Source organism: Tiliqua scincoides, chromosome 2, assembly GCF_035046505.1.
Source record: "Tiliqua scincoides isolate rTilSci1 chromosome 2, rTilSci1.hap2, whole genome shotgun sequence".
Lineage (NCBI taxonomy): Eukaryota > Metazoa > Chordata > Lepidosauria > Squamata > Scincidae > Tiliqua > Tiliqua scincoides.
The window spans coordinates 139348172-139374946 of NC_089822.1; the positions used below are offsets into that span (position 1 = coordinate 139348172).

General features: G+C 43.9%; 1 protein-coding gene across 1 annotated transcript in view; it reads left to right on the top strand.

Moving 5' to 3' along the window:
- SCPEP1 (serine carboxypeptidase 1) overlaps positions 1-25064 on the top strand; it is a 29613-nt gene extending 4549 nt beyond the window's left edge. The window contains exons 2-13 of the mRNA XM_066614901.1: positions 2731-2876; positions 4674-4763; positions 7214-7369; positions 11131-11205; positions 12521-12593; positions 13860-13897; positions 14190-14318; positions 16135-16228; positions 17948-18061; positions 19651-19788; positions 21379-21542; positions 22799-25064. Coding sequence (XP_066470998.1) covers positions 2731-2876; positions 4674-4763; positions 7214-7369; positions 11131-11205; positions 12521-12593; positions 13860-13897; positions 14190-14318; positions 16135-16228; positions 17948-18061; positions 19651-19788; positions 21379-21542; positions 22799-22864 — 1283 coding nt within the window. The 3' untranslated portion in view covers positions 22865-25064. The remainder of the gene's footprint in view (positions 1-2730; positions 2877-4673; positions 4764-7213; positions 7370-11130; positions 11206-12520; positions 12594-13859; positions 13898-14189; positions 14319-16134; positions 16229-17947; positions 18062-19650; positions 19789-21378; positions 21543-22798) is intronic.
- The last annotated feature ends 1711 nt before the right edge of the window (positions 25065-26775 follow it).

The following is a 26775-nucleotide window of genomic DNA, read 5'->3' on the forward strand; positions in this document are numbered from 1 at the left end:
TTTAATAGAGTTGCATTTATTGGATTCCTATTTCTGATCATAGAATCACAGAAAGTTAGGGCACAATCCTAGCCAGGTCTATTCAGAAGTAAGTCCTATTTTGTTCAATGGGTCTTACTCTCAAGAAAGTGTGGTTAGGATTGCAGCCTTAGTGTTGGAAGGGACCTTGGAGGTCATTTAGATCCATGCCCTGCTCAATGCTGGCAGCTGCCACAGCAACCCTACAGGTGGCCATCTAGCTTTTACTTGAAAACCTTCAGTGAGAAAGAATCCACACCTGCATGTTGTAGTTCAGGACAGTTCTTACAGTTAGGAAGTTCTTCCTAATGTCTGGCTTACATCTGTTTCCCTGTCATTGGTTCTATTCCTGCCCTCGGGAGCCACAGAGAGTAATTTATCTTCTTCTTCTGTATGACACCCCTTCAGATCCTTAAAGATGGTTTTTGTGTTGCCCTTTAAATTTTTCTTCTCCAGGCTAAACAAACCACAAACCTCTGAACCTGGTTGAGCCCAGAACCTGATGTGGTATTCCAAGTGAGGTCTGACTAGTGCAGAATAGAATGAAACTACTACTATTTGTGATTTGGACTCTGTGCCTCTGTTATTGCAGCCCATGTTAGTTCCCCCCCCCCCATCTGCATCACACTGCTGGTTAATGTTCAGCTTTGATCCAGTACAGTGTTTCTCAGACTGTGGCTTGGGACCCACTAGGTGGGCTGTGATGCAATTTCAGGTGGGTCCCTGTTCATTTCATTCTTTTATTTTTAATATTTTAGACTTGATGCTAACTAGTATGTGACTGCATTTGGGGAAATGTTACAGATCTGTACTTTTAACAGGCTATTATGTATATGCTTTTAACAATGGTAGTAAATGGGACTTACTCCTGGGTAAGTGTGGGTAGGATTGCAGCCTAGGATTGTTAAAAACGTTCCTGCTTGATGATGTCACTTTTGGTCATTACATCACTAATGGTGGGTCCTGACAGATTCTTATTCTAAAAAGTGGGTCCTGGTACTAAAAGTGTGAGAACCACTGCTCTAGGACACTTAGGACCCAATCCTATCCAACGTTTCAGTGCCAATGCAGCCCCAAGATATGGGAACAAACATTCTCTTACACTGAAGAGGTCTCTCTGGCTGTCCTTCCACCGCAGGATGCAGTGCACACCCTATTGGTCCAGCTGCATCAGTGCTAGAAAATTGGATAGGATTGAGCCCTGAAATGTGAATCAGAACTTTCCTAGCTTCACTCTTGCCTCTGTCAGGAACTGATTGACCTTAGATAAGCCACTCCCTTTCAGCCTCAGCTTCCCCAGTATCAGTATGGGAATAATAGTAACTTACTCGTGTTATATAATTGTTGTAAGGATAACAACGAGATAATGTAAGGCAAGTATTTTGTACACCCAGAAAGGATTACATAACTGATAGCATCATTATTGTAAATAAAGAATTTCATTATTTAATAAAGAATTAAATTATGTAGGTATGCATGCCAGAGGCAAAAATTCTTTCCATCAGGAATAAATGCTTGGCAGCAATAAGTATGGGTATATAAAAACAAATAAAATTAAAAGTGTTCAATAAAAAATGTTCTGTACTAGCAACAAGAAAACTTACGAAGCATTAAAAATAACACAACAAATATTCTCTCCACAACTTGGCCTTGAATATAGCCACTGCCCTGATGAGAATGTCAGGCTACAACTGGAGAGTCCTGAGTTCAAGTTCTTAGCTATAAATTTCTGTAAGTGGCCTTGGGCCAGGCAATCTCTCTCAGCCTATCCAACTTTGCAGAGTGATTGTGAGGATAGATGGGACTGGGTGACCCCTGTAGGCCAGTGTTTCTCAACATTTGTCCTCTGCCATACCACTTCACATGGCCCACCTATTTGAAGTACCACCAGAAGTAACTGACGATGACATTGTTGCCAATTACTTCTGAATTGGGAGGACAAATGTGATGCGACAAAGAACTAGTAAGAGGTTCAGGGTGGACGAGAGCTTTCTGTGTATGGAAAAGCATGATTTGGAGCCTCCTATCGCTGTTTGTTGTGTCATGTTCCTGGTGTCTCTGCCAGACGGCAGTGGTCTGGAGTTCCACCAGATACCATCTCAAGTACCAGTGGTGGTTCCTGTACCACTGATTGCAAAACACTGCTGTAGGCTGCTCTGAATTCTTCAGAAGAAGGGCATGATAACAATGTAACAAATGAAGAGGAATAAGAATTGTATCCAGGAACAGCCTTTTTTATCTTCCAAGATCTTTGCCCTCTTCTGATGTTTTGTAGAAAAGAGTTATCCTTGAGTGATCAGAAGTTGTAACCTGAGCCCTTGTGTAACCTGAGCTCTTGTGTTACAGCAGAAATTACAGGTAGGTATAAACAGTTTTGTTCTATTTGCCCTAGTCTTTGCAAAAGTGTGCCATCTTCTCCAGTGGTACAGCTCCAGCATATGAATGCATTCATATATGTAAGTGTAGCCAGATGTTAGTCATACCAACAGCTCAAGCAGACATGTCTAAAATGGTTATAGTTTAGAAGCATTTCATGATGAAGAAAGAGATGTCCTTGCATGTGCACTTTCTCTTTCCCTCTCTGTGTGTGTGTTTTAAAAATATAACCACTTCTCTTAGTACGTTGCAATTGAAAGGATCCTGTCCATATTTACTCTGGCAATTGTATGCTGTTCCTTTGCAAAATGCTGCATCTGTTACTTTTTCTTTTAGGTTTATTCATAAAGGAATTCAAAGAACCAAAACAGGCATGGGGGTATGTTCAAGTCCGAACCAATGCCAGCATGTTCTGGTGGCTATACTACGCAACCAGCCCTACCCAGAATTTCACAGAGCTCCCTCTTATCTTATGGCTTCAAGTAAGTTGGGTTGGAATGTGGGTGATTTGGGAAAAATTATATTGTCTTCATTTTGCAGCAGTCTATTGTGGTAGCCCCCAGTGCTTAGCTTTGTCAAGGGGACATGCCAAGCCTCAAGCTTCCCTTATAGCCATTCTCTCTTCTGTGCTTTTGGCACAGAAGCACTGCCCCCCAATCCTAGAAATGTCTGGAGGTATTGCTCTAGGCTAGGGGTGTCAAACATAAGACCTGTAGGCCAAATGCAGCCTTCAGAAGCTCTTTAAACAGCCCCCATGTTAATTTGGCTTTTCCGGCACTACCATCAGCTGCTCTCAGCTGCTGAGCTGCGAAGTGGCACTGCGGAAAGGTTGGATCGGGGAGAGCCCAATTAACAGGCAGGCCATGCTTTTAGCAGCACTGCTTCTGCCAAGGCACTGGGATGGAGAGATGGAAGGAGGCCTCAGAAGGTGAAGAATGGGGGAAGACCAAGAGGGGTCAGGAAGGGAGAAGCTGCTGAGGCCTTGGGATAGCCCAGTTATCACACAGGCTGCCCTTTCAGCAGCACTGCTTCTGCCAAAGCGTCACTTTGCAGAGCACCTCTCTGTTGCTGAACTGTAAAATGACACTTCAGCAGAATTGACACTGCTGAAAGGGCAGCCCATGTGATAGTTGGGCTCTCCCATATCTTAAAATACTGAATGATCAAATACTATATGCATTTTTTTTTCTTCTGGCATTTGCAGCTAATGACTTCCTAAGTGAGCAAAAAGTGCTTATTTCTGGTAATCACCCACTTAACGATGCCAGTTCCTGCTTAATGATGTCACTTCTGGCCCTCAGCACATGCCGTGATATTATATGAACATGCCATATTCATCCCACTGTGTGAAACAAGTTTGACACCCCAGTTCTAGACTTTTGCTTGCGAAGGGAAACCCCTCTGCTTTGCATGCACTTCAGCACTGTAAAATGCTGGACTTCAGTTTTGGTGCAGGTTATTCCCTGGTTGCCACCCCTGGATCCAGATGGAGCACCAGAGTTAGAAAGAACCATGTCAAGTCTTGTTTTTCTTGTCCTAGGACTGCACTCTAAAATCTTTAGCATTCCATCCACCTGTCCTGTCCCCATCCCTCCCCCCTTTGCTGGGGTCATTGTTCTCGTTCCTGCACATTGAAAGCCCTAAACAGCTTGAAGTCAAAGTACTTGAAGGCTGCCTCCCCAAATATGAAACTGCCTGGCCCTGAGATCAAATAAAGAGGGCTTTCTGGCCTAACCCACCTTTTGGGAGAGATGCATTTAGAGGTGACACATGAGAGGGCCTTCTTTGCAGAAGCACCAAGTTATGGCAAGCTCCATTTCTTCCACTGCTCCAACACAGGCTTAAAATATTTTTGCTTTGTTTAACCTTTGAGAGACAAAGCAAATAGTACAGGTTGAGTGCCCCTTATCAGGAATTCCAAAATACTGAATATTCCGACATACAGAACTTTTTTGAACGCCAACATGACTTTTAAAAACTTTTTTTGCCTAAAGAAATAAAATCAAAAACTGTGTTTCATGCACCAACCTTGTTTCGTGCACAAAATTGTGTAAAAATTGTGTGAAATTATCTTGATGCTTATAAGGGGTATATGATACCTAAATGAATTTTGTGTTTAGACTTGGGCCCCATCCCCAAGACCACCCATTATGCATTTGCAAGTATTCCGAAATATGGAAAAATCCAAGATTCATAACGTGTATCAAACATTTCTGATTTATTTCTCTGTCTTCCTTCTGTTCCCTGTCTTTTTTCTTTCCATCTGCATTGTTTCACAGGGAGGCCCAGGGTCTTCGGGCTGTGGATTTGGAAACTTTGAAGAGATTGGCCCTTTAGATACTGACCTAAAACCAAGGAGGACAACTTGGGTATGTGTCATTGCATATGCCTAGTTGTTCAAATGGTTCTTTGATGGTTTGCAGTTTGCCATACTCATTTAGGGCACAATCCTAACCAGGTCTTCTCAGAAGTAAGTCATATTTTGTTCAATGGGGCTTACTGTCAGGAAAGTGTGGGTAGGATTGCAGCCTGTGAGCCCAATCCTATGGATTGAAGTAAGTCCCATAGTGGTCAATGGAGCTTACTCTGTAGTCTACCTGTAATAACAACCCCCCAAAAAGAATCAGTGAGATTTCCAGCCCTCCCCAGTGCCCAGTTTAAAGTTCTTCTGTTTCAAGCGTATCAAGATAAAGACCCACCTGGCTTTGCAAGTGCAAAATAGAAAACTTCCCCTTACCAATTCAAGCCACTTTTTTTGTCCTTTTTAGTTGGGGGGGGGAGAAGACTGCCTTCTGGAGCATTTGTTGCGCTCCAGCTCCATGGATTGGGACCATTCCAGTGTCCTCACATTCCCCTTTGCTTGGCCTGACCACTCGCCAAGGCATGTCTGCCTACTCGCGAGTAAATGCGACGTGAGGGTGCTTCACTTTCCATAGCACTCCATAGACTCACAGCTGGGAGGGGAGACCTCCTTCTCTGTGTTTTTGTGGGCTGCATTCATTGGATCAGGACCATTCCAATGTCCTTGGAGCCTCTCAGCCTGCCTCTCAGCCTGCCTTGACTCAGGCAAGTCCGCCTACTTGCGAGTAAACACGACCATGTGGCTTTGTTTCAGGCTCAGACTTGCAGCTGGGAGGGGGGAGCTTCTCGGGTGTTTTTTTTGGGGCTGCATTCATTGGATCAGGACCATTCTGGTGTCTTTGGATTCCTCTCTCAGTCTGCCCTTGGCAGTCTGCCCAGTCTGGACTATGGCAAGTACGCCTACTCATGAGTAAACGCGTGCTATGGCTCACTTTCACTTTCCATTTTTCCTTCTGCATTTTTTCCTTCTGGTTTTTTGGCCATAACTTTTGAACGAAAGGAGCAATTTCAATTCTGTTTTTTGCCCTGCACTCCGCTGGTTATTCCACCTCCAACGGTGTATGGCATGATGCGGCAGCTGCTAATGCTGCAAAGTTAGCGCATCCTCCCCCAGGGCGCGTCACCCACCCGGCGCGTCACCCAGCGTGGCCCACACCCCCCTAGTGACGCCAGTGGAAATCTGTATTCCTGTTTTCTATTTCACTTTGACCACACAGTGCATAGATTTCAGTATAATTCTCTCCCCCCACCCTGAGTAGCACATTCAGGGTGCGGTCCTAACCAACTTTCCAGCTCTGACCTAGGGCAATGCAGCTCCAAGGTAAGGAAACAAACACAGGAAGCCTCCATGAGGGCCCCCAACTGCAGGATGCAGCACATGCCCCATTGACAGAGCTGTGTTGGAACTAGCAAGTTGGTTAGAATTTGGGCCTCAAGTCTTCTAAGGTTCCCACCTTTTCTGTTGGCAATCTCCTGTGTCTTTACAGGAGCCTGACAGACTGAAATGTAACCAGTGAAGCATTTCTCTCAACTCCATACCAAAAAAAGCCTTTCTTGCTTCAGGGCCACGCTAGATATGATGTGGACGCCCTGAGTTTGGAGTGTCTGACAACTTTTTCTTTCTCAAAGGAACTGCTGGATGTGTGGAAAATTTGTATGGGAACCCTGGCATGTGGGTAGTGGGGTGGTGGTAGTGGGGAGGGGGGGTACATGACTGTAGCTCTAATTCAAATCATCTTTCTCCCCCTGCAACTGCTTTTTGAGGAGGGGAAAAAAAGATGCCAGGAGGTCCTATATCCAGCCTTTCCTATAAGCTGCACAGCTGTGATCAAGGCCCCGCATGCCACCTGCAACACAACAGATGAGCTTTGCCTCTTGGCACTCTGGAGCTTGGTGGCGGCGATGATGCTATTGCCAAGTCCTCCAGATGGTGACAGCCACTCCTGTGTAGCCACTGTAGGGCTCTGTGCAATCCAGGGGAAAAAAGACTTAGAGGGAATGTTGCCTACATCATGTGTACTTTGGCACAGAAGGTGTCTATGAAAAATTAGGGGAGTCATTTTAACTTCTTTGTGTTTTGCCAGATGAACTAAAGGGCTTGTTCTTGTATACATGGAAAGTCAAGGTACAACCAATTGCATGTGTATTTTTAAAGCTGTTTCCTTCTGTTCCACTTCTAAACGTTGAAGAGCGCAAGCGAAAAGAAATCCTAGGAACAGCCAGCTTACGAGCCTGCAGAATTATTTAATTTTTATAGCTCCTCTGGAGGGGCTGAATTGGTTTGTAGCAGGCATCTGAACTGGGAATAAAAGGCGACTATGTGGGCAACCTCTGAGAAGCTCTGTTTTGACTGAATACACCTGGGTTAGGCTTGCTTTGCTGATACATCTCTGCTGCTTGTTTAATGTGTATATTGCTGATGTGTCTGAAGGTGTCCTGTTTTCTCTTGGTGACACAGCTGCAGGCAGCAAATGTGCTGTTTGTGGACAATCCGGTTGGCACAGGATACAGTTACGTGACCAACAGCAGCGCATACGCCAAAGATCTCGCCACACTCACTTCTGATATGATGGTGCTTCTTAAAAAGTTCTTCAACTGTAAGGCAGAATTCCAGGCAAGTGTGATCCTTGGTTTACTTTTGCTGACTGATAAACAAGAGGAGACCATAAACATTTGATAGGTTGGGTATTTCTACCAATAGAGCAGAGAGTGATCTTCTGAATTGCCACACAAGCATAAGGTGTCGCATCCCACATTCAGTGCAGCATTCTGAAGCCAGAACTGTGGAAGCAGCTGCTGCCCCCCCATCTCCTTCTCATCCCTGGTAATGTTTATTTAGTAAGGCAAAGTGTGTGATGTGACACCCCTCTGTTGAGATTCCCCACTCCTGCAAGTTGCAGCTGGTGAAATGAGCCATGTTCCAACCTGAGAATCTCCTGTTTCTTCTGTGTTTGCATTTTAAAATTTCTTGTCCTAACAGCTGAGCGGAAGATTTAACAATCATTTGAACCTAGTAGCTTCTGAGTTCTTCAAAACCAAAACAGAACTGATTAGGCCTCCACAGCAGTTGGAAACTGAGATTTCAGTTCCCTAACTGACTCAGCGCTTGTTCCTGTTCTTTCATGTATGTCACCCTACATACTACTCACTTACAGCCCAATCCTGAGCTGCCCAGTGCGTGGGGCTGCAGCGGCGCCAAAAATGGCTGCTGCTGCTGCTGCATCCAGCGTGCCCCAGGCAGCCGCCGCTGCCTCCTCAGGAGAAGGGGATTGGGCAGGTCCTGAGCAAAGAGATGGATACACAGTGTCAGGGTGTAGACACACAGAGAAGGGTGCCTCTGAGCAAGGAGTGTGTGTGTGTGTGTGTGTGTGTGTGTGTGTGAGAGAGAGAGAGAGAGAGAGAGAGAGTGAGTGACCAGTGCCAGGGCTGAGCCCCTGTGGACGGAAACAAGACTGTGTTGAACCTACAGGAGGAATAGAAGACATTGGGGTGTGTCTGAGCCACATGCAGAGTGCACCTCAAGGCCTGAGGACTGAGCCCTAAATGCATGAAGGACTGAGACAATAGAGTGCCATTTCAGAGGCGTGTGCGCACAATGCTGATTGAAGCTGAGACCCTTCTGCCTGCAGATCACATATTGTGCCGCACAGATGTTGTCTGTTTCTGGGAAGTAGCCTTCTGCTGAGTCAGACCCTCGAGCTGACCTGCTCAGCTTGGCTGGCACTGACTAGCAGCCTCTCCAGAGTTCCAGGCCGGGGGGGGGGGGGGGCTGCTGCTTTAACTGATCACTGCCTCCTCCAGCCATGTGCAGAGTGACCAGTGTCAGCAGAACTGTTGAGCCCCAAAACCTATGAGAGGGATAAGACATTTGGGGGGGGTGTCTGAGCCGAGTGCACCTCAAAGCCAGAGGACCAAGCCCTAAAATGCACATAGGACTCAGAGAACAGAGTCCCATCTCAGAGATGTGCATGCACAGTGCTGCCTGATTGACCCTTCTGCATGCAGAGAGCATGTTATGTGCTGCACAGATGTGGGGGCCTTGCCTAGGAAGCAACCTAATGCTGAGTCAGACCAAGAGTTGATTTAGATCAGTGTTAGGACCCCAGTGAGGTCATGAAGTTTCAGCTGTGGGGTTGCTGAAGCTTACGGGAATGAAAAAGGTTGGACTAGAACACCACCAGGTAAAGGGGAAGGCATCTGGTGAACCCCTTCAAGTACCAGGAGATTGTGTCCCAGTCCTACTCAGGTTCTTAGCAGAGTACAATAGCTTTCACTAGTGCTAGGCTTCAGGGTAACTTTTTCTGCTCTGTCTCTCTAATAAGAATATTTGGTTACAGTGAACAGTGCTGGGAGGGTGTAACAGGGTGGGAAGTGGGTGGCAAAGGGGACAGGGTGGGCAGATAGGGTCCCGGGAAGGGGGACAGGATCAGCAGTGAGTCCCCAGTCTCATATTTTATTTTATTTATTTATTGGGGTCATGGCACAAAAAAAGTTGAAGACCATTAATTTAGATGACTGTTGTATATGCTGGGTAGCCACAGCTTTCTGGGATTTTAGGAGTTGGCCTTTCCTAGCCCACTCTGGAGATACTCTGCTGCCTGGAATTGGGATTCTTTGGCATGCAAAATATCTGTATTCTGCTATTCAGCTTTCTCCTCCACCCTGTGCAAGTGCTTGTAGTCAAACTAACCTCTTAGTTCTGGTTACAGGGCTCACCCTTTGAGTGCTCTGCACTTTGCATGTACCTGAAGGCACTGTAATCCTGTAGCCTTTCATATAGTAGTTCTCAGTCCTCTGGTCTTGAGCAGTCTGCACATTGCTCAGAGGCATCCTAATTTCTAATCCCTCCATAGGTTTTAGGGCTGAGCCTTTGAATGGATCACTCAGCCCAGCTGGAAGCAGAGTCATCTCCTAGCTCTTTAAAGACAGGTTCAGTCTTCTGGCACTGGGCATTCTGCCTCTGCTCAGAGATTAGAGCCTCCGTGTTGGGTGGGTGGCCTGACACAGAGGCTCAGGTTCAATCATTCCCACCATCCTCCCACCCCGCTGTTGCAGTTACCCTTTGGGGAGCAACCAAAGCCCAGGGGTCAGGTTGCTGGATATAGGTGCGAGAGCAGAAGCAATGAATGGTCAGACAGAAAATCAAGAGACAGCAGACATATTGAGGGTTGAGAGTGCAGAGAGAGAGAGGCTGTTGTGCAAGCCTTCTCACTGCTCTTTTATTGAACATTGCAACATTAATTCAGTTACATTCTGCTCCCAGATAGTGTGCCACATTGGAATCGCATACAGGGGTGAGAACAATGGGTGCTTCTTTCTCAGAGTGCCGTATCAGCTATTTTCGCACTTTGGCCTGGGTAACTTAGCACCCCCTCGGCGTGCCGTAGGGGGGGAGGTTTGCCTTGCCTTGCCATGTTACCAAAGCTTTCAGTGTGCTTCTGCATAAGCACTAAAAACACCACACCCCGCTCCCTCCCCTGGCATGCCTCCTCCCTGCCCTCCCTCCCCCTTCCCTGCACCGGAATGCCTCCTGTCCGCCTCCCCCCATGCTCCCACCTACCTCTCCACTGCCCAGCGATCCGCGCAACCACCGAGTGGCAAAACTCCGCTGCTCCACTGGCGCTCCACTGGCAGTGAGCCATCACTCACTGTGTAGGACTGGGCCCTCATTCCTCACCTTAGGAGTCAGCACAGTGTAGTGATTGGTATATTTGAACTGAAGGCTAGAAGAACTAGGCTCAAATTGCTGCTTAGCCATAAAGCTCATAGTGTGTCACTGGGGTTGTTGTGAGGTTATGAAGGAGTCAGGTGCCCTTAGAGCAGCCATTTTCAAACACTAGCGAGTGGTCCACTAGCGAGGTGTGCCACAGGAATTTGGGGGAAGATCATTTATTAGTAGGGCCAATGGGGATGTGAGCCCCTCACAGGGAGCATGGTGTGCCTTGTCAAAAAACCTGATGGTGTGCCTTGACAATTTTAGTGCCTTGTCAGTGTGCCATGAGATGAAAAAGATTGAAAATCGCTGCCTTAGAGGAAGGGTCAGATATTGTTGAAAAAATGAAAACGCAAATGTGCAAGAATATATGGAAACCTTAAATTATTCTAATATGTATGTTTTATTTTTCTGCTATTTGTTTTATGCTGTTTACTTGCTCCATATCTTTGGAATAAAGCAGATAAAAACATAATTAACCATTCTGTTTTCACACTTATAGTTGCAAAAAGAAGCAAGAATGTCACCATTTGTCTGGTGCCTCAGAATAATGAAAATATGTTGCTATTTGTTTTATGGGGTGGGTGTAAGAAATGGGTGGAGGGTGAGTAAACTGTACAGACCTCAAAGCCTTAACTGCTTTTATGTGGCTTCCCTTGTAGACAATTCCCTTCTACATCTTTTCAGAATCTTATGGAGGAAAAATGGCTGCTTCTATTGCTCGGGCAGTTCATGAGGTAAATCAAGTCTTTTCCACTAGTGAGACACTTCCTTGGCATCATGCCTATTTTAAGATCTTGTCAGGGAGAGCCTGAGGGTGAAGCCAGGCACTCGTGTATCTATATTGGTTCTTCCTCTACACAGTCTAAATCTGGCTCTGTGACTGGTGGCATAAGCATATGTACCAGCAACTCAAATGCTGGATCAGTCCCTTGGTCCCTTCTGTGATAAACAGCTGCTGCCTATCCGTTTTATTTTAATTTTTTAAGGGGCGTGTATTAACGCCCTCATACTGTATATGGGACACATCCAACTGTCTTATATGGAGTCAGACCACTGATACATCCAGGCCAGGCCTGTTTGCTCTTGCTGGCAATGGTCTTTTAGGGTCTTGGAATGAAGTCTTTCCCATCCCTGCTACCTGAAATCCTTGTTTTAGCCAGACATGCCCAGGATTGGACTTCTGCATGTAAAGCCTGTGCTCTCCCACTGAGTTATGGCTCATCCTTTCATTTGTGAAATAGAAGCAGATGGCAAAAAATCTGCTCTGGAAGTTGAGCTGTCGGGGTTGTTGGTGATCTCAGTGGGTGCTTTGCTCAGCACTACCTTCAATGCCATGCTGTTGGCATTAGGGATCTGTTCCTCCTTGCTACCACCAGAAATGGTATAAAAAAGCTGCAGAACTTGTTTGCCTTTTTCCAGAGGCTACCTCAGGAGGGCAAATCAAATACACGTGTCTTGAGAGTAGTGACGTTCCTCTCAAATTGCCTTCACCGTTCTTGCATTAAAAGTTGGCATTTGACAGTTTTGGGCTTCCAGGACTCTTTTGCACAGTTTAAAAACAAAACAAAAAAAACAACAACCTGACTGCTGTTCTGTGTTGGGAAGACTGCCTCTGCTTCCCACAGGATGAAAGTAAGAATTAGACCAGGAGTGTCAAACAGATTTCGTACAGCAGGCTGAATAGCATTCATGATGCCTGCTGCTGCAGGCCAGAAGTGATGTCATAAAGCAAGAAGTGATGTCATTAAGCAGGTCATGATCAGAAATAAGCACTCTTTTCTCACTTACAGTAGGAATTCATTAGCTGCAAGTGACAGAAGATAAAATACGCAAATCTCAAACATATTTTCAAAACACGGGAGAGCCAATTATCATGCAGGCTACCCTTTCAGCAGTGACACTTCAGCGCAGCTCAGCACCTGAGATCAGCTAATGGTAGCACTGGGCGAGCCTAAGGGCCAAATAAAGAGCTTCCCGCGGGCCTTATGTTTGACACCCCTGAATTAGGCACCTGACTTACTTGGACTCTCTTTGACTTTATTTTGAAAGGCAATGCAAGCTGGAACAATCAAGTGCAATTTTCTTGGGGTAGCCCTGGGTGATTCGTGGATTTCTCCTCTAGGTATGTTAATAGGAGTCTTGTGAACATCATTTAACTGGCTTTCACCCTAATTTCATACTGATTCAAGGGTATCTCTTTGGCCTAGTTAAAAAACAGTGTTTCAGTTGTAAATGTTTGGTTACTTTTTAATCTGTTTAAAAATAAAACATTCCGGAATGCCTGAGCAGATAAATGCAGTTGATAGTAATAAATAAAAGTGGCTTAAAGAGTCTTGATATTCAACTTCTTAAAGTGTAGGTGTGTAATAATTGAAACTTTCCCTCCCTCCTGGGTATTCAGAAGTATATGACTATTGTTGAATGACCACCTTTTCCAGTGAGACAATGTAGTGGTGATTGAATCTTTGCTTCCTCAGTTTACGGATGTCGGCCCTCACCTCCTATGGCCTGTGTGACTAGAGTCCTTGTGTACTGAAATACCCTGAAATCTGTATTCCAAATAAAGTATGCAAATGTTCATAAGGACTAATTTAGCCTGTATGTTTATGCTTTTGTTTGCTATGGAGAGATGCAGAAAGCTACAGTTACAATCCATGTGCCAGCCATTGGCACAGTCCAGCCTTCCTTTAGGCTTCTGAGACTGCAATCCTATGCATCAGTGGTTCTGATCACAAGTTAGTCATGGCGGGGATGGGGAGAAGGCAGTGACACAATCCTTAGGATCACATTGCTGTGGGGGCAGAGGGGCCTTTAACATGTCTTATCTGCTGCCAGGATCGGGGGGGGGGTGCAGGGAGCCCTGCCAAACCCTCTGCAGGGCTCCCCACAGCTTGTAAGCTGTAAAAAAATAGATTGTGATACACTTCTGGTTTCATGATTGCAACCCAGAAGTGGGTAGTGATCAACCTTTATTTCCTGACCCCGCAGCGGCACAATCCTGGGGATCCATGTCACTGCCTTCCTCCTTCCCCCGCCCCTTAAGGGACCAGAGGCTGAAGGCCTCAGGCTGGGGTGTCACGATGCCCCAGTTTGAGAATCTCGGCTATACATACTTACCTGGGAGTAAGTCCCACTGTGCCCAGTGGACTTACTTCTGACTAAATATGCATAGACTTGCACTGTGAGTTTCCACAAAACTCTTCCTATACATATTCAAGCACAGAGTTGAAATGGCTAGAGATACCCGCCTTCAGTTGGAGACTGCCATTCTCGAGTCACAGTTTTGCACAAGATCTTGTATATTCTATGCTTTGGTAGCAGAAATACAGAATACACTTAGCCTTGGCTGTGTATTGCATCATGAAAACTTTATTTTTCTGTATCTTAGATTCTGTTCTCTCCTGGGGACCTTACCTCTACAGCACAGTAAGTATCTTACTCTGACAGTGCTGTTGATGTTGTTAGCCACTTTGGAGATGGGTAACTGGCTGGGAGATATGTTTCTGAAAGAAAGAAATATTTGCAACAAAATGTTTTGCTTCTATATCTTCATGTCTCATAAGAATGACCTTGCTGGATCCACAACACATTGTCGCTCTAGTTCAGCACTCTGTCTCTCAATGAATGCTTCTGGGAAATTCACAAACTGTCCTCTGTTTGTCCCCTTGAACATCTGCCCTAAAAATTCTGTTTGTTTTGTTTCTCTATTGCACTGCAGTCTTTCCTTGATGATAAAGGTTTAAAGGAAGTGACAGATGCTGCCAAAAAGATCCTGGATGCTATCAATAAACAGGATTTCCGAAAAGCTACAGAGTTCTGGGGTCAGGCAGAGGATATCATAGAAAAGGTAAGGTGGCTGCTGTGCAAGGAACTTGTGTGGATATATTTGAAATTTAGAAACAAAATCTAATTGTGCTTTTTTATGACCTGGATGCATCTTTGGATTGTATCCTAAGAACTTCTTCAGTGAATAGAGTATGTTCAGTTTGCAGAAAGGAGGAAGGGCAACTTTGCTGCTTTGTCCCCTTCATTTGCAGCCTCCTGTATCCCCTGCAAATTCACTCTTAAGGATCCCCCGACCCTCAGGAGCAGATATGAGGGAGTTGCAGAAGGACTGGGAAAAATTTCCCCATCGCCTTGTGCAAACAGCTGCAAACCTTTGTCGTCATGTGAAGGGTCATGGTGGAATAGTTTCCCCCAGGCTGTAAGAGCTAGCAGCACAAATAGTGTGACTACAACTACACTACAACTTCATGCATCTACAAAGAGGAACAAGGCCCTTGTACCTCTCAATATTTGCATAGAAGATGGACTTTTGGCTTGTCCTGCAAGGGTAGGAGCCTGTACAGATTGCTTTTTCTGCACAGCTCTTAGATACAGGAATCCTGGGCTTCACTGCAACTGACAGTGCTATGAGTGGATGGGTCTGGGGTTAGGTAGGGCTTACTTCTTCTTGGAGTGTGAAGCTTGGCTCACTTGCTTGATCCATTTAGGTCATTTCACTTAACAGTCCTTTAAAACTGCAAACACTTCTGACTCCCTTCTTAAACTCCACAGTAGCTTGAATAATGTGAGTTCTGTAGGGGGTTTACTGAGCGACTGCGTGGGTGCAAGTTGGTACATGAAAGAACCCACCTTACAACAAAGAGTTCAAACTCTTTTGCTTTACTGATTATGTTCCTATCCTGCCCTTCCTCCAAGGATCTCAGGTTGGCATACATGATTATTGCTTGCTTCCCTCCCACTCCCAACAGCTAAAGAAAGCTTAGTGGATTTTGAATTGGTTAAAATTATTGTTTTATATATGTGCAATTTTGAAGGAAAAAAGGAGTTATTTCCTGGTTGAGTCACATGGATTTTGTAGCAAGTGCTATCTTTAAGAGGTATTCTCTCTCTCTCTCTCTCTCTCTGAGAGAGAGAGATATTATATAATACTTTTTACAATAGGGTAGCATATTTTATTCAGATTAATCTGCTGAGGTTGCAATCCTGTTCACACTTATGAGGGAAGAAGTCCCATTGAAATCAGTGGAACTACCTTCTGAGTAGGATTCAGTTCCAATACTGTGAGTCAGATACATAGGACTGCACTGTCAGTACTGCAGCTCCACTACAAATGTAAATTCCATCAAGATACTCATGTTAGTCTTTGGCAGGAAAGCCTATGGCAGTTTACAAGCTTAATGATTTAGGACTCAACCCTAACTAACTTTTCAGCAACGAGGGAAGGGCAATGAAACTCTGAGATAAGGGAACAAACATTCCCTTATCTTGAGGGGGCTTTTGTGACTGCCACCCAACTTCAGGATGCAGCATGTGCCCCACTGACACAGCTATGTCAGTGCCTGAATGTTGGTTAGGATTTGGGCTTTAATGTGACTTGAATTTTCATAGGCAAGAGCATGATATGTGCACTTTGTTGGAAATGGATGGCGAAGAGAGAGAAGCCACTTTGTCCATTGCACTTTCTAGAAGACACCTTGGAAACGGCTGCTTTATGGGAATGCCAACCATTTTCTCTGTTCGGGGAGTCACTAGTGCTTTGGTGGGAGGACTGTTCCCAGAAATATGGGAGATGGGGGATATAGACTTGTGTAGCTGTGCCTTCCTCTGAAAGGACATGCTTCTCACCCCTTCTCACAATATTCTCCCTTCTTTCCTAGAACACGAATGGTGTGAACTTCTATAACATCCTGACTCACGATTCCGATTCAAATACAGCTCTTACATCTACTGCCAGTGGAAACGTTCCTTTCTGTAGGTTAAGAGAGAGCACGGCTGAGCTTGTTCTTCGGGGATGCTTTTCATTGTGGGATATCTGTTTGTAGGGGGAACTTTTGGTTTTCGTCAGTCAAGCCTCTAAGAGCATAGAAACAACTGGGAAGTCTAAACAAAGCAGGAGGATAACCTACAAGCCATTAAAGTAGCCACAAGATAGGTTACAAGCTTCCCCTGCTGGTGGACATGAGCATATGTCACCATACCCGTGCACTATATAGTGGATGACTCTGATCACATGCTGCCACTCTTCAGACAGAGTGAAGTAGTACAGTATTACTTTGCTATTTGAGGTATTTAAAGGCACATCTGGCTTTTGTGAGCAAAGAAGCCTGTTGCCTTCTAGTTTTACCTTCTAATTTTAAATACCTTGGGTTGGACCTGGATATTACATAACAAATGTAGAATTCCAAGCTCTAGACAGAGAACACATTGTAAACATTGGGATGGAGAGCATCTTGCAGGGTGTGGCAGTGCTGACAGGTTCGCAGGGCAAAGCCCTGCACTGGGCCCATCGTGGTGGCCCTTGCCTTCTTTCTGATGATGCATTGGGATGCAAACCATTGCCACTGGTACTGAGGATTCAGAGGATTGCCTCTCCTGCTGGGCCCTTGGCCAATGTCCCAACTGGTTGACAGGCTGTGGGAGTGAGTTTGCAAGGAGAAAGTGACAAGCAGAAGTGTTTAAGGGCCCCTTCCAACCTGCTTTTTTTGTCCTGCAAATTTCCCCCCATGTTAGGGTTGGCAGCTAGGAATCTCTTGCAGAAAGTCAAGTTTTGTCCTCAAACTACATTGCTTCATATGACCAAGCAGGAGGTGACACAAGAAATGGAATGTTCTCCTCAGGGAGGCTCATCTAATGCTGAATCCTTATTACTTTTGGGTGGCAGATGAGAACTTCTTTATTTGCCTATAGCAGCAGTTCCCAAATCGGTGGGTCGCAACCCACCAGGGGAACTGGAATTGGGCCATTCCCCCTTAAGGAGAGTGGCCCAGGAGTGGGTGTCCCAATGGTGCCACAGTGATTGTGGTGCCCGTGGAGATGCAGGGTCATTTCAACATACCTGGAGGGGTTGTGAAGCCTCCCAGAGGATCTTGGCTTGCAGCCCCCATGCAAGCTGCCCTGCTGCTGGACGGAGCTCTGATTGCTGATCAGAGCTCAGTATAGCAGCAGGAAGGCTCACAGAGGGGGCTGCAAATCTCTAGGACCCTCCGGGAGGCTTCACAATCCCCGCCAAGGTATGTTGAAATGCCCCTGGGTCCCCGCAGCGCCATGATCACAGTAGTGCCATTGGGGCACATTGCCCCATGACTACCAAAATTTCAAGTAGTCCCAACCCCCTTGCAGGAGTTTGGGAATCACTGGCCTAGAGTGTTTAAATTTCAGCTTTTTGTTTTTATTCTGTTGTTGCTCTTGGAATGTTTTGTTTTGTTTTTTTATTTTGCTATTCTGCCAGTTTATCATTATTTTTTTAGTTTAAACATTTATTTCCTGCTCTTTCGCCCCTGCAGTTTAGTGCTGTGGGTACTTTTTGGGGTTGTACTTAATTTTGTCATTGTTAGTTGACCTTGGGGTTCTTGAACTGAAGAACCTTTTTTATTACCTTTTTAATAAATTAAGTACACATTGTTTCCAGAAATTACCTAAGGCAATTTCCAATTAAAGTCTCCCTCCCTCTCTCTTTTTTTTCCTTTTAAGTAAATCTCTTTCAGCGCCATGTACAAGCTCAAGGAAAAGACAAACTGAGTGACTTGATGAATGGGCCTATCAGGAAAAAGCTGAAAATAATTCCAGATGATGTCAAGTGGGGAGGTATTGTAATATCTTCTAGATAGGATAAAATGGTGTGACAAGTAACATTACATTATTTCCTATACAGTGGCCCTTCATCTTAGGCACAATTGACTTGTGTAAATTCACATTCCACTTACTAAATACATGCCCCAGAGTGAACCTGAGATTAGACAATGCAGTCCCAGTTCCCCCTTGCCGCTGGTAACTTTTAAAGCTACAGTACACATTTTCCAGATATCAGAGATTTTCAATATAATTTTGAGAATATGTGATTTTGGAATTATATGCTGATTCTGGAACATAAATCTCACATAAGATGATGGGTTTCTGTACTTTAGTCTGCCAGGAAATGGGGGGAGGGGTATTCTTGATGGAAACTTTCCTAGTCTCTCTCTCCCTCTAGCTCAGAGATTTTCAACATTTTTCTTTTCATGGCGCACTAATCTCTTTAGACTTCACTGTGGTCTTTGCCTCTTATGATGTCACTTCCAGTGTCCAGAAGACTCTTCTGTGTTCTATGGCTCTGTTTCCAGGGCAGCTGTCTATAATTGTAATTGTACTGCAGTTACCCTAGAAACAGAGCTGCAGAATATAGAAGAGATTTTTCAACTATTTTCAGCAGCTGTGCTCTAAGCTCCCGCAGTACACCTGTGGACCTTTGGTGGCACACTGATGTTGAAAATCACTGCTCTAGCTCCTTTACTTCTTTAATTTTAATTGCACTTTCTTGTGATCCCACTTTTGGACCTTAGTGATAGTGTAGTCTGTCTTGGCAGGCTGGTTTAGGAAAGTCTGTCATAGTTGCCTTACCTGGAATATAACCTTTAATGAGAGGAAGGATGATGGCTGAAGAGTCTGTACTCTGGCCTGGGACATGAAAGGACTGTGTTCCGTTAAATCAAGAGGGTTTGTTCCTTACTTTTCCACTGGTAAAATTAGATGGTTATTACTTGCTTTTCTATCACATATAAAATATGTTGGGAAACTGTTGTTTGCCACTGGGAACTACAAAACGAGCAGGAGGAGCTCTTAAAGTATCAGTCATGATCCTGCAGCTTTGGTATGGCAACCAGGAACATGTTATGGAGGAGTGTGTCAGAGATTGGCACGTACTATTGGTGAGCGTTGATCTCTGAAGCTTCAGTAATCCTGCAAACGCAGGGCTTTATTATTATTATTATTATTATTATTATTATTATTATTATTATTATTAACAGTATTTATTTCCAAAGTATTTATTTCCACAGTATTAACAAAGTTATTTCCACTACAGATGTTATGGTTTAACTATGATTCTGAGGGAGACTAGGGATCTATGATAGAATTCTCTGCCTCTTCCAGTAAACTACACTTCCTAGGATTCCTTGGGAAAGCCACGCTATTTAAGTGTAACAGAGATAAAATTGTGAAGATAACTCACACAGTGAAGGCTTCTCTTGGGACATGATGGTGTCTTGTGTTGTGAATGACTGAATTCTGATGAACTTACAGACACATTTGTGTACTGCTAATGTTTAATAACAGTTGAAGCTTATGCTTCTGGTGGTTGTAAATGATAATTTCTTTCTTTCCTTCCACCCCTTGTATCTCATCACAACCCCCTCTAGGCCAGTCGCAAGACGTGTTCTCACATATGGCTGGAGACTTCATGAGGAATGTAATAGACATTGTAGATGACTTACTGAAAGCCAATGTCAATGTTACTGTTTACAACGGGCAGCTGGATCTCATTGTTTCTACCATAGGTAAGGACATTTCCTGGTGAGGGTGGGTCTGTGGACATAAGTGATGAGTGACAGGTCAAAACTGCACTTGTGGCAGCACAGAAAGTTGGTGCCCTGGTCATAAGGCTAGAGCCTTCCTGTGTTCAGGCAGAGCGATGGAGGTCCAGCTGAGCAGATAAGCCTGGTGCAGGGGAACAGTATGGGGGGAGAGTGGGAGAGGGTTGATGGGGCAGGGAGAGCAGAACAGGAAACAGATAGGGCAGGGAATGGTCAATTTGGGCCCAGGAGGGGGTGGATTTGGCTGTGGCACACAGCAAATCTTGGCCCCCTTCCCAGGCCTGATCTGCCTGCATAGATCAAAATGGATTTGTGCCAGTGAAATTGCTGGTGCAGGTCTGAGTTGATCTGTTGTGGCTATTAGGACTTACCCCAGGGCAGGGGGATAAATGTTCCCTTACCCCGAGGAAACCTCCAGCAGCCAAAAATCCCCCATGGGATGCAGTGGAAGCTGTGCCAGTGCCACTGCATTGACACACATTTTAGGTAGGATTGGTTTGTCCATCTTCACCCCATGATGCTGATGTTTGTGGAGACCCGACTCAGAACAAGGCTGCTGGGTGCATTTCATGTGCAAACAAAGTGCAGTGGAAGAGATGAAACTATAGGAACCAATTAAAAATAATTTCAGTGGTGACTCAATAAAACGATACTAATAGTTACCAGGGTGGAGATGAGGTGCTGCGATAATAATTACAGTTGCTTCCTCTTACTCAGGTATGCATATCAATTACTTGGATACTTTTTAATTGACTCTGTAATGGGACTCTTTGGTACCTATGGCATATCTCATTCTGTTGCCAGTTGGTGTGGCCTCATTTCAGTTTGTCTTGTCTGACCTCCAGGTTTCACACAATACTGTATATATTCTGTATGTATTTACTGTCTATATTCTGTGACAGACAATCTTTATCCTCTTTAACTTATTTGATACTGTCACCTGTCATTCACTGATTTTTGGTTTATTCAGTAAATGTTAATGGCAGGGAAGTCATATTCTTACTCTTTCAAGAGACTAGTTTATTTTCACACACACATACCCCATCTGTTGCTTTCTATAGCTACAGTTGGATTGTGAACAAGTTTCAATAATCATCTATCTCTATCAATTAAATTTACTAGCATTAGCAGCAGTGTACTGTTGTAATGACATTAAATAATAAAATAATTCATTATAAAAAGCACCGTGCTCCATCAAGGACTGTTGCCTGCGCTTTAACAACTTTCCTCTGAACTAGAAGGCGAAACCAAATTAAAAATTTCACATGGGCAGATCAAATTTTGAATTTGAATGTTTTGGCTGAGACGTTGCATTTTACCACATTTCCAAAGTTTTAGTTCTAACCAGTGACATTGCTATGGTAACATAGTTCACTGTGTGCTTGTGACTCATGTGATTTGGATTGGGTGCAGTCCCTGTTTGTGTGGGTTGAGGTGTGTGGAGCTGACATGTATGTGAAATCTTCCTTTTCTCATGGTGGGTCTAATGTCTGTCTAAACTTGGCTCCAGCCTTTCACGTGAACCTCTTGAAATTGTTTTGGTTCTTTCTTTAGGCCAAGAAGCATGGCTGCGGAAATTGAAGTGGCCTAAGATGAAAGAGTTCAGTGAGCTAAAATGGAATCCTTTATATGTCAAATCTGAATCCACAGGAACAGCAGCTTTCCATAAGTCCTATGATAACTTGGCCTTTTTCTGGATTCTAAAGGCTGGACACATGGTAAGTTACTTGCATGCTTTGGAAAGAGAAAAAGGACATTGATGAAGGCTGATTTGCTTCCCTTGCTTAACTTGAATGCTCTTGCTGTGCTTATTATCCAGCTATTTACGTGGCACTGGGGAGGATACCATTTTGTAAAGACCTGAGCAGTATTTTAAGGAGCAAAGGAGTTATATGGAAATGTACAGTCTCCCCGTATACTTCCATGCAACAAGTCACAACCTGAAGGCAAAAGGAAAGACTTCTGAGAACTAAATTAGTATTAATTAAAGGAATGAGGAGAAAATAGAAAGTGAGATGAAACCTTTTCTTGGTCTAAGTGGCTAGTTAAATGCCTGCATGCACTTTCAGGTTGCAAAGGACTTTCCTTTAGGTGATTTGTTTAGAATTAAAAAAAAATCTTATATAAATCTGTTATATGGCCAGGCTGATGGCTGTCTGGGTGCTGCTTTTTTAAGCCATTTCTGCCCAATGTTGCATATACACAACACGGATTTAATATGTACACCTTGGCTGGGTTAACAGGGAAACAGGAGGACTGAACAGACCTAATGCAGCTATGTTATTACCAAGGGTGGGAGAGAACAGTTTAATTTTTTCACAGATTTCACTGTTTTCCAAAGTCAGCAGTGCAGAAAGCGGTGTTATGTGTTTTTGCTCAAAATTTATATGATCATTATAAATTATAAATGCTTTAAAAGTAGGTAGGTGATATCGCCGGTACAGTGTTAGCAGATGCAACCACAGTCATTACCTATGCACCCCTCCATTAAATAATAAATATAAACCAACTGAAACAGTTTTATTTTTTCACAGATTTCCGGTGTTTTTTGTTTAGTTTTTTTACAAAAATGAGAAGTGCAGAAAGTAGTGCTATGTGTTTTTATTTCATTATCACCCTTTTCTCTCACCTCTAATAATTAGTATTATGGATGGCAGTCTCCTTTAAATGGAGATCTGTAATTGGCCATCATGATAGGTCTGTACTGTGTTGCACTTCATTCTCTTGACAATGGGTATGAGAGGGACCTTAAAGCACTTAAATTTTGCTGAATTGTGCTTGAAATTGGTGTGTGTGTGTGTAAAATGTCTTGCTTTGTTCTTCCTGACTCACTACTTTTAAATGGCAACAGTCCCAGGTTGAAAGATAACATTGCACGTTATAGGCTGTTGTCTTTCCTCTCTTCTGAATGAATGATACATAGCTATGGATATTCTCTGTAGTTGTTAATACTGCATTGCTCTCCCCATGCCAGGTACCAGCCGACCAGGGTGACATGGCGCTGAAAATGGTTAGGATGGTGACGCACCAAGAACACTAACAGGACCAGAGTCAGCTGGTTTGGCATCCCTCGAAAATCAGAACGTGCTGTGAGAATGTTCATTGCACACTGAACTGCTGGGGGCATCATTGCTCTTCAGCTCCGTCGTGTCTTTCTGCTACCCAATACCATGCACTGCATTTTAGGGGAATGCAGATGCTGCCTTTTGAATTTAGAAAACTGTGACTCTCTACCATTATTTCCCCCCCCCCCAACCTTCAGTGTGATGACTAATTCACTGAGGGACTGCTCTCTGCCTTATTGCCACTGCTATGAAAATATTACAGGAGCTTCCGATCAATATACGTCTTGGCACAATTTCCAGATCTTGGGGAAAAAAAACACATGGTGGAACAACCCTGTTCACTCTATAATTACTAAGGGACATCTTGAATATAGCAAATACTTAACCAAGCTACCAAATGTATTTCTGGAGTAGCAGTGCAGTTAGTTTTGTATTCAGATACTAGGAGTGAGTTGGAGATGAGCAGCTTCTCAGCGCCCCTGAACAAACTGCCATGGAACATACAAGTACACCTGTGTGCACTGACTAGTACACTTTGAAGGGGAGAGGGCTAGTATTTGGGTGTATATGCACATTGTGATGGGATAAACATTTCATTTTAAATGTAATTTAAGATGGTAATTTAATGTGTGTAGACATGGGCAGAAAATGTCCTTGGGCAAGTTTCCCTTCCTTGTTCAAGTTCTCACTCTTAAATATACAATTCCTGATTGCTAGACTGTACTTCCTCCTGTACTCCTTTACAGCTTGATCTACAGTATGCTTACTTGGTTGTAAGTCCCGCTGCCTTCCATGAAACTTATTTCTATTAGGCTTTAGGCTGCAAACTCTGTATGCATCAGAAAGAGGTCAATTTTTAATGCACCAAAGTTGCACAAAGGGCAGTGGATACTTAACCCCTTGCTCATTAGGTTTCCACAACTCCTGCCCTTGGTGCTTTTCTCCTAGCTGGGTTTGCTTCATGTACTGAAGCTGGGGGTAAATTGCAATTTTAAGAGCAGCATGCAACCGTTGTCAGTGTGACTGTGGTCAGGGCTACATTGAACACACTGCCATGACGTAGATGCAAACTACACATGACTCTTGGTTGTACGTACTTATTTCCCAACAGGTTGGGTTATTTTTTGTTTGTTTGGATTAAAAAATACCATATTGTAGAGGTTGCCATCCAGATCAGTGGGGTGGATGCAGAGAGTGGTGCTGCTTAACCCTTTCACCTCTGGCTACTTTTCCACTCCAGCTTGTTCACTTTTAGGTGGACTTGTCATGGCGGCTTTTTACCTCCATGTAGAAAAAGGATACGGGTACTCATGTCTTCCCCTGTGGGTCAAAAAGCAGCTTGGAGTTGGGAGCAGTGAAAGGGCTGAGCAGTATCTACTTATCTCCCTTATTTGTTGCTTCAAATTGACATTCATCACATTGTTTGTGTGTACAGACATGCCCCCTGAGTGCTTTTTAACATTGTATTTTGACATTAGGGTGCTAATGAAGTGCATTGAAGTCATGCAAGAACTTTTCATTTGTGTCTGTGCGCTGCCTTTATGCATGTTTGCCCTTGGTTCACTGGGCATTAGTGAAATCAACACAGGCAGTAAATAAGAGATCCAGCACAACCTTGCCTAAAATGCAGCACAGCTCTGTACTGCTTGTCATGTAAACTTCCTTGTGCTTTCAAGCTCATATTAAATTGGGCAACCACTAGTGAGGGGAGTTGCTGCCTTAATAAGCATTTGCCACCTTGTTTCATTTTCATTGTTTACAATCCCTTCATTAGGGAATGTTGGCCTGGAAGCTCCAAGTCCTGTATGTGGATCTCTTAATAAGATGCAGGTAACCCAACAGCTCTGCAGAATGAAACAAAATGATGAAGGAAATGGTCTTGCTCATTAATGCAAAGACAGAGGCATATGACTGGCTCAGCATTATTCTCTCTCTGAGCTCCCATTTGCACTTATTCTTTTGTTCAGGGGTTGAGAATAGTAGGTTTCCCAGTTTCCAATTACAGGGTGTCTTTTGAAGAACTAAGCGTCCTAGGGAAAGCACTGAGTTTTGCTTAAACATGCTGTATGTTGGCAATGAAGCTGAGTTGCTTTTTTATATGTATATTTAATTCATGCCTTTCTAAGGACTCTGAATAGCACAAATAATAAAACTACATTTGCTTGATGCTTACAACCATAGTGTTGCCAATTTTTAAAGTGTGCCACTTGAAAATGAATGGTTTTGAGAATGAACGAAACAATGAATGGTTTTAATGAACCTTTATTTTAGAAATGCATAATTTATTCTTTTGCATATTGGTTCCAGGGGTTTATTAATGCATAGATATTGCATTTGTTTTTAGAATACTCAGTCTTAGTGCTTTTCTCAGGCCAGCAATTATTGATGCTCAGTTCAGATCCCATGTGAAGTCTTTCATCTAACCTTGGAACGGAAGCCTGCCAAACTGTCTTCCTAGAACAAAGAAGCAAGAATGGCTATTCCTTTATTTTAAACAATAAATGGATATAATATAGTAGATCTGGCTTCAGCACTAATTAGAATATACAAGTCTCTTGCAAGGTAGAGAGCAGTAGAAACATGGTACTTTAGCTTTTGGGTTATTCACCGATCTACTCAGTAAAAGTGCAATGACCAATTAGGCCACTAGCTGGAGTAAGGACACCTTGAAATACCATGGGAATCTCCTACTACCAATGGATGTTGAGCCTTACTACATTTAGGAAGAAGCCTTGCAGTCTGCTTCATGATAATGTCCTGACCCCCTCCCCCCATGTAATTGGAGTGCATGAGTGACTGTGTTGTCAGGTGCACCTTTGTTGATGACATCACCTGAAGCAACCTGCAAGACACTCATATACTGTAAGGTCTGATGAATGCATATCGTTTGTAATGCTCTGCATGCAGGAAAAAGTTTGGAAAATGCCAAATACTTTCTATCAAGTCAGCCCATGAGTCTAAATAACTCAGGATTGTCAACAAAGGCTGGCTTTTAAGGATTTGGGGCAGGCGTCTTCTCTAGCTGCAACTGAAGATACCAAGGGCTAGACTGGGGATTTCTGCATGTCAGTCATGTGCTCTATTACTGAGCCATGGCCCCATCCCCAGAAATACTGTAGAGCAGTGGTTCCCAAAATGTGGGTCGGGACCCACCAGCAGTGACCCACTGCTATGGGGCCCACAAAAAAAAGGCTCGTGACCCACCAGTGGGTCACGAGCCTTTTTTCGTGGGCCCCATAGCACCTGAGCAGAGCCTCCAATGAAAACAGGGTGATAGAAAGATCAGATAACTAATTGCCTCAAGTTCTGAGACTATTCAAAAATCAGATAGCTGCTAATTGCCATGTAAAGAGCTTAGCTCCTTGCAAACTGAGCTCCTGCTGTTTGCAAGCATGTGTAAATATAGGGAGATAAATATTTGAGATCTTTTTGGGTTATTATTACTTGTAAATAAACAATGCCTTTCTAGATCTCCTTTTTTAAAAGTCTAATAAACCAAAGTGGGTCCCGATAGACTGAGTCATTTTAAAAAGTGGAACCCACTGCTGAAAAGTTTGGAAATCACTACTGTAGAGGTAACAGTTAACGGACACAGGTTTTATATGCAATATTGCTATGTTCATTGTATAGGGTTTTTTTGTTGTGTACTGCAGCGTTTCTCAAACAGTGGGTCGGGGCCCACTAGGTGGGTTGCAAGCCAATTTCAGGTGGGTCCCATTCATTTCAATAGTTTTTAATATATTAGACTTGATGCTACTATGGTTTGTGACTGCATTTGGGGAAATGTTACACATCTGTACTTTTAAGAGGCTACTATATACAGGTTGCGACTAATTATTTGCGTGAGTTCCGTTCCAAGCACTCACGTGGATAAAAAGTAACAAGC